Below are 7,969 nucleotides of genomic sequence, written 5' to 3'. Positions count from 1 at the left end.
CTTCATCCCCTCTGCTTCTGCCCTTTCCACCTCAGTTGCCCATTAGAATCATCAGGTGGCCAGGGCGGGGGAAGGGGTGGGGGAGCTTTTCAAGCTTGTGCAGCTTAGGCCACGAGATAGTCCAATGAAATAATGTAGGGTGGGTTCCAGGCACTGATACTTTTCAAAGCTCCTCAGATTACTCCAGCACACAGCCTAGGTTGGGACCACCGTTCTACCTCTCATGCTGTGGCCCCTTATCGTCTCAGAAGGCAGTTGGAGGGGCGCCTGGGTGGTTCAGTCGGTTAAGCATCTGACTTCCCCTCAGGTCATGATCTCACGGTTCAGTTTGTGAGTTCAAGCCCTGCATCTGGCTCTGTGCTGTCAGCTCAGAGCCTAGAGCCTGTTCCGGATTCTTTGTCTCCCTCTTCTCTCTGCCTCTCCCCTGCTCACACTCTGCCTCAGTCTCTCTCTCTCTTTCAAAAATAAATAAACTTTAAAAAAAAAAAAAGGCAGTTGATGCAGATCCCTCCCATTCGCTCAGTGGAATGAATTTGTTGAGCCCCTACGTTCCAGGGGCTGGGAATAGGAAGATGAAAAGCATGTGGTTGCCTCTCCCCCAGATGCTTCTGGATTTTTGCATATAGTGCTCTCCTCTAGGACAAGCATGGAGGAGCATGTTCTGGCTAGAAGAAATAGTATGAGTGAGGGTCCGGTGATGACAAGGAAGCTCCTTGCCTAATCCAGCTGGTGGACAGGCGGATCTGAGACAGTTGCTGCCCGTCGGCATCAGAGTCCCGGGGCAGAACTTGTTAAACCACAAACGCCTGTCCCCCCACCGGCCTCCCACTGCATGGTGGGGCTGAGGTGGGACCTAGGGTTTCCATTCCAGGTGATGCAGCCACCCCTGTTCCCAGAGCCGACTCGGTGTAACGGAGCGAATGCAAGTGTGGACGCTGCCCCAAATGGAGGTATCAGGATAGGACTTCAAGCAGGGATGGGACTTTTGTTTATTCTTCAAGAATTCTTCATTGATTGTGTACCTACTATGCTTCTGACTCTGGACATACCAAGAATAATGATAATCCAGTTCCTGATCGCAAAAGGTTTTTAGCCTGGTGGGGAGGCAGAAAACCACGGATGATCATAAGCCATTGTGGTGAGCGTCAGAGGGAGGTGTGCACGGGCTGTGACGTAATTGCAGGGAGGGTGCTGCACAGGCCGGATGACACCCGGATGCACAAGCCAGGCATGGCTGCCTGAGAACCCACGGCCCTGGGTAAGATGGATTTGAAGGTGGGGCAAGGGCAGGTGACAGTGAGACTGAGCAGCAATCACCCAGGGATCAAAGGTGGTCTCATTTCTCTCCCTTTCTTGGTCGCCCAACTCCACCACTGAATAGCGTGTCTCTGTACCAAAGCGCTACCTCTTTAGGGTCTTAGTTTCCCCACTCGGTGAGATGCAAAACTCAGCAGTCATCCCTCAGACCTGGAGGTACTTACAGGAGCTGTCTCACCTACAGTGTGTTCTAACTCACCAAGCAGCCCCATTCTTCGAGTCTCATGCTCAGTACACGTTTGTGGAAGATGCTGATTTTAAATGATGATGCTTTTTAAAAATCAAAATAACAGCACCTAGCTTCCTAGTGCTGAGCATATAGGAAATGTTTGACAACAGGTCCGATCATAATTGTGAGCCACTGTAGCACAGGTGTGAGGGGGAGTCGTGCAAACCCCACTGTCCAGCCCTGTATGGGTAGCTGCGGTCTGTCAGCAGCTCAGCCCTCTGCCAGCCCCCAAAGGAAAGGCTGCCCCCCAGCCCCCTGCTTCAGCAGTTCCATCATGGGCCTCATCAGTCAGGTGGCCCCTGTATCAGATAGGCTGCATTGCTCTGTGAGTTCTCTACCTAACTGCCCCTAGAAAGGACAGAGCTGGCTCTTCTTTTCAGGATGCCAAGGTCGCAGTCTGCGAATGGCTAGTGCCAGTTTTCAGCTCCATCCCTTAGTGTGTGAACACTGAGAGAGCTTTTACATTTCTTCAAACCCCAGTTTGCTCATCTATGAAACAGGTATAGTAGCACCAGCTTTGGAAGGTTACTGTAAGGTTAAAGCCATAGGTGGTAAAGGCCAGCATAAGTAGATGGTGGAGCCAGGATCCTAACCTAGTTAGGTTGTTTCTGGTTGTTTCTGTGTTCTCTTTCCACTGGCTCATCGCACAAACAAGGCCCTGGATGCCCACTCAATGCCAGGTGCTGTGCTAAGTCCTGGGATTCAGTAGTGAACCGGACGAGGTCCCTGCCCTCATGCCACATCTCATTCTGCACAGGTCACCTTCTTCACAAAACAAGCATCTGCTTCTTTGCACTTGAACTTTGGTTGTGGTCGTGCAGGGTAAATACAAATCTAAAAAGAAACAAAATCGATTTTCCCTGGTGCAAAAGGAAAAGAACCGCTCCTTTCCCTTCTTAAAGAGCATTTACTCTAGAAAACTTGTAAATTCTTTGTCCTTTTGAGATGTGTGTAAATGTTTTCAAAAGCTAAGTGGGCCTTCGGCCAGTTTTACAACCCAGAAATATTTTTTGTCAAAGTCCTGGGAGCCATCTCTTTGAAATGTTAGCTTAATTTTCAGGAGCACCTGGCTTCAAACCTACCTTCTATGGTGACGACATGAGAATTTTATTGCTCCTTTAGATAAAGACTATTAGCAAACAAAACAGCCACTCTAATTGCCAGGTAAATTTAGGATGAACTCTGCGTGACAAATGGTGCTGTCAAGTCCTCTCACTTGAGAACACGGGTGGAAGGTGTTGCACCTGCCTGGCTATTATATTAAAGGGTGAGATTTCTTGCTGTGTTTGCAATCTCTTTACCTCCTGTGACACGCATTACATTCTGGCTTAATGTTTACTCAGTAGTAAAACTGTTTCTTTCTCTTCTATTCCGTGGAGAGTTTCTGGGGGCTGACAGGAGATTTTGTTTTTCTTTATACTTCCCAACAGTAGAAAACAGCCCAACTGGAAAGAGCTGTGGGAGAATTTGGACAACCTGAACGATGAGAATTAGTCCCTCACCTCCATTCCTGCATTTGCAGCTAGTGCTCTCCGCGCATCTCCTTGCCGCAGCGCAGATGCCCCATCCGCGGGGACAGCTGAGTCCCGCATCCCTATTTTTAGCCGCCACAACCCTCGTGGCCAAATAACAGGCAAGCGAGAGGTGCAGGAGAGCGCGGGTCCGGGTCCCGCCCACCGCGCGCGCGCCCCGCCCCCGCCCCGCCCCCACGCGCCGCGAGGGAGGAGCCGGACGCGCTGAGTCGGGCGCGCGGAGTCCGAGTCGGGAACCCGCGCCTTGCGGCCGGCGGCCGGCGGCGATGAAGATCTGGAGCTCGGAGCACGTGTTCGGGTGAGGTCGGGCTGCGGGCCACGGTGGGGTCCGGACCGGCACCTGCTCCTCCCCCCAAACCTCTGGGGGTGGTCGAGGAAGGCTAGACCCCAGACCCAGCCCTCGCAGAGCCCGCCCGGCCCCGCGCTGGCGGTTCCCAGACCGCGGCCCCGGCATCCTAAAAAGAGGAGCAGGCCTTGTCCCAGCTAGGACGACGTTAGGTAGAGATCCCGCCGAGTGGTGCAGTCTGTTCGATGGAGGGGCCGCCTGACTGACGGAGGCCCGTGGTGGGATTGCTAAATCCAGGGGGCGGGGGGCGGCCTTTCCTTTGGGGGCTGGCGGAGGGCCGAGCCGCGGGGACGGTTCTCCGCTAGCCGTCGGGGGCCGAACGGTGGGGAGCGGGGCAGTGCTTTCCGCGGCAGGGTGCACCGGTGTGCCGGGAGGCCCGAGTGGACGTGGCCGGGAGAGGACCCGGCAAAGTGATGGTGCGCACTCCGCAGACCACCCGGGAGCAGGCCGTATCTCCGCCTGCACAATGCGCTCTTTGGGCAGGGCGCGCGGCGACCCGGGGAGAACAGAGGCCTGGAGAGCTGGCCTGGTCCGTTGCTGAGATTGTGTAGGGCAATTGAACACCGACGCTAAGTGAGCTCGGGAGGAAGCCAAATGTGGAGAAGGCTTGTGGGGGTCTTTCAGCCTGCATGCACTTGTGGGCATGGAAGGCCTCCAAAGCCGGCATGGAAAACTGCGAACTGTTTCAGAGTACTTTGGTGACCTAAATGATACCTCCAAATAAGTCGCTTGATCTGTGACACTATGAAACCATCTTTTAATATTTTTTAAAGGAACAAAGATTTTAAAGATTCCTTGACCCCACTTAAGAGAAGCATTTCATTTCTGAAAAAGAAAATATTGCATGAAATGGAATTGTCATTCTTTGACCTTTTTATATAAATTATTATGTAAAATAAAAATTTATCAAGTGGTTTAAAACCTCTGAAGTTATTTTTAATGAGATCTTGAGACTTTATGGGATCTAGTTATAGTGTTGATTTTTGTACGGCCTGCAGCCTTTCTCGACTGGGGTTCCTTGAAAGATCCAGAGAAAACCCCTTGAGAGAGACTCCAGAGATTCTTTTCTCAGTCCTTCCAAGGTTGGGACATAACTGACACCATCCAGATGCAGAGGGGATAAGTTAAGTCATTGCAAACTGTATGCCCAGGCATTGGGGCTCAGTTTTGTCATTGAACACCTGGGAAGGATTATCCTAGAAGTTCATGAAATGTTGGTTGACAGGCAGAAGTGAATGGTCAGCTGTGGAAAGTCACTATTGATAAACACCCATTTAAAGTGTACAGTTCAGTGATTCTTAATGCATTTGCAGAGTTACACAACCATCACTGTAGTCCAGCTTTAGAACATTTCCATCATCCTACAAAGACCCCTCATGCCCATTCACAGTCCCCCGCCACTCTCATCTCCAGCCCCAGGCAACCACCACTCTGTTTCTATTGATTTGCCTTTTCTAGACATTTCGTATAAATCTCATCATACAGTACGTAGTCATTTGTGTCTGGCTTCTTTTATGTCTGGCACGTATTTTTTTGAGCTTCATTGGTGTAGTAGCCTCTATCAGTCCTTCATTCTTTTACCTCATTCATTTTGTGTCCTTGGCACTCTGCCAGTGCCTGGCACAGAGTAGGTGCTCATTGAGGGGCTGAGGAATCTCCGGGAAACCAGGTGCCCTTGCAAAATGAGGGCAGCTGGCAATCCACCAAAAGAATTCAGTGAGCCCCCAAGCTGTGGGCTAAGTGCTGGTCCTCTGCTCCCTGCCCCCTCCTTTTCTTTTAAATGAGAGAAGTTGAACATTGCAGACAAAAGTTGAATGCCTTCCAGTGCTCTTCCCTTTCTCTCTCCCCACAGGCAGACAAAATTATGAATTTGGTGGGTATCCTTCTGAAGGTCTATGTTGCAAAGGTCCATTTGACTACGTTTATGTGTGTGTGTTCACGTGATGTCCATGTGATGCCGTTTGTTGTTTTAAAATAGGAATCAAGATCACCTGGTACAGGTCTTTTGACCATTTCCCTTTCTTCACAACAGTGTGTTAAGGAGGTGTGTGTGTCTCCTAGCTGCATGATATTCCATTGTATGAATATGTCACAGTTTATCCTGTCTCTTATTGAAAGAACATGACATTCCCCCTTTATTCCACCATATCATTCCATATCATCCACCCCTGTGCATATTTCTGATCCATTTAATCAAGGGCCCATTGGGTTAGTGATTCTCAAACTTTTCGGCCTCAGGACCCCTTTACACTCTTAGAAAATGTGAGATACCCCAAACAGTTTTAATCTGTGTTATATCTATCGATATTTACCGTATTAGAAATTAAAACCAATAAACTTAAAAATATCTACCAATTTATTAAAATTAATAACAATAGACCCACTGTATTAATGTAAATAACATTTGTATTAAATAACAAACCTATATTTTCCAAAAGCACAAGAAGTTGTAAGAAGATTGACGCTGTTTGATATTTTTGTTGTTGTTAATTTCTGGCTTAATAGAAGATAGCTTGATACTCATGTCTGCTTCTGTATTCAGTGTTTTGCAGTCTGTTATTTTGGTTCAAATATACAAATAAAACCCAGCCTCACTCAGTATATGAATAAAACCCATTTGGAAAAGGCAGCAATATTTTAATAGTCTTTTAAAGTAATTGGGGCTATTTGCTGCTATAGCGAGACAAGTGGTAGTTTCTGAAGTTTGTTGCAATGTCAACTCCAAAGCCATAATTACCAGAGTAATCGGCCCGGGTCTTTCAGTCCTGTATGATTTTATGACATTATGCACCAGTCACTTGGCATATATGGGTTCGTCAGGTTTGCAATATGGCACAGTCATCAGGCTCATGGTAGAGGATACAAGTTTTCTAAAATTCCATTCTGCACTCAGAAGCTCAAATTTTCTTTGGCAGCAAATACAATCAGTTGTTGAACTGATAAGTTCACTTTATTAATTTTTGAGAAAATGTCTGCCAAGTGCCTACGTCTGAATAACCAGAGGTCATCCATCTGTTGTTTTACTTGGAGTGGTGGGCCGGAAAGAAGCAGCCACGAGGGCCCCCCCACCCAATAGCTGCCCCATGCTTCCCCAGTCACCATGCACCCACACGTGCGGCTGGAGCATGTCCTGCCTGCATCATGTTCTCTCGCTCAGAATATCAGTAGAGGGGGGACTTAAGGGTCTAATGTAAAATTAATAGTCTTACTATTTCATAATGGATATTCTTTTTTTTTGAATTTTTTTAATGTTTACTTATTTTTGACAGAGAGAGAGAGAACATTGGGGAAGGGCAGAGAGAGAGGGAGACACAGAATCCGAAGCAGGCTCCAGGCTCTGAGCTGTCAGCACAGAGCCCAACACTCTGGGCTCGAACTCAGAGACCACGAGATCATGACCTGAGCCGAAGTCAGACACTCAACTGACTGAGCCATCCAGGCGCCCCATAATGGGTATTCTTTTTTTTTTTTTTTTTCCAACGTTTATTTATTTTTGGGACAGAGAGAGACAGAGCATGAACGGGGGAGGGGCAGAGAGAGAGGGAGACACAGAATCGGAAACAGGCTCCAGGCTCTGAGCCATCAGCCCAGAGCCCGACGCGGGGCTCGAACTCACGGACCACGAGATCGTGACCTGGCTGAAGTCGGACGCTTAACCGACTGCGCCACCCAGGCGCCCCCATAATGGGTATTCTTAAGAAGACACTGGCATTGTTTTCCTGAGTGCATGTATAGCAGTGGGCGCTGACCCCAGGTTTGGGTTCAGGGCCTTAATTCACGGTGGGAGGCCAGCAAGCTTTACTCTCTTACTTTTGCAGCATCAGGGTAAATGTCAGTATGGTGAAAAAGGCCAATCATGTCTTAGTAGCATTGAGACACTTTGGGCCTGGCAGAACTCCCCAAAGGGCCCGGGAGCCTCCTGGGTGTGGACCACTCTCTGAGAACCGCTGGTCTGGGCCTAGAGTTGCTTTGGGTGGGTGCAGGGACGTGTTGCCTTGGTTATGGCAAGTTATATATATATTTTTAAAAGCTTGTTATTATGGAAATTTTAAAAGTATGCAAAAGCGGAGAGCTGAGAATAGTGAGTGCCCACTGCCATCTCCCACATTGACAGTCACCCTCTTGCAGCCAGGCTTGGCTTCACGTGTCCCCACCCACTGCTCCCCACCCCCCAAACCCCCCACTGCCGGGTTATTTCAGGCACACCCCAGGCATCCTATAATCTCATCCCACTCATCTTTCTGCCACCCTGGCTGTGCGTAGACAGATGTCTCTGTTACTCCTTTCTGCTCCCCAGTGTGCCAGGTGGGCCTAGTGCTGCCACCTTCCAGGCGCTGCAAGAGTGCTGCCTGGCCCTTCAGTGGTGGCACTGTGCTCTGAGGCAGCCACTCTGTGGTGGGGGCCTCCCACCCTGGGACCAGGTTCCCACTGCACCCCGATCACCTGAAGTGATAGCCAGGTGTGACCTGAAGGTCACCAGGAGTGACCTGAAGCCATAGCCAGGACCACGCACCCCGGAGGATGAATTCCAGCCGATTCCTGTCC

At 49.5% G+C, this 7,969-nt stretch overlaps 1 protein-coding gene across 8 annotated transcripts in view; it reads left to right on the top strand.

The window, feature by feature from the left end:
- Positions 1-3,251: 3,251 nt before the first annotated feature.
- PRELID3A (PRELI domain containing 3A) overlaps positions 3,252-7,969 on the top strand; it is a 41,681-nt gene continuing 36,963 nt past the window's right edge. For 7 of the 8 annotated variants that reach the window (XR_015242425.1, XR_015242424.1, XM_086682417.1 and 4 more), the window contains exon 1: positions 3,252-3,376. Coding sequence is in view for 5 of the 8 variants with exons in the window: in XM_086682417.1 (XP_086538543.1) it covers positions 3,345-3,376 (32 nt within the window). In the remaining 3 variants the exon portion in view is untranslated. Of the gene's footprint in view, positions 3,377-3,398; positions 3,577-7,969 lie in introns of those variants that run through there. The other variant, XM_086682419.1, reaches the window with a different exon arrangement.

The sequence above is a fragment of the Puma concolor genome, chromosome D3 (genome assembly GCF_028749965.1).
Source record: "Puma concolor isolate L17-30 chromosome D3, mPumCon1.1.hap2, whole genome shotgun sequence".
Classification (NCBI taxonomy): Eukaryota; Metazoa; Chordata; class Mammalia; order Carnivora; family Felidae; genus Puma; species Puma concolor.
Note: the sequence above shows the minus strand (reverse complement) of the source record. Positions and strands in the feature narration are given on the sequence as shown.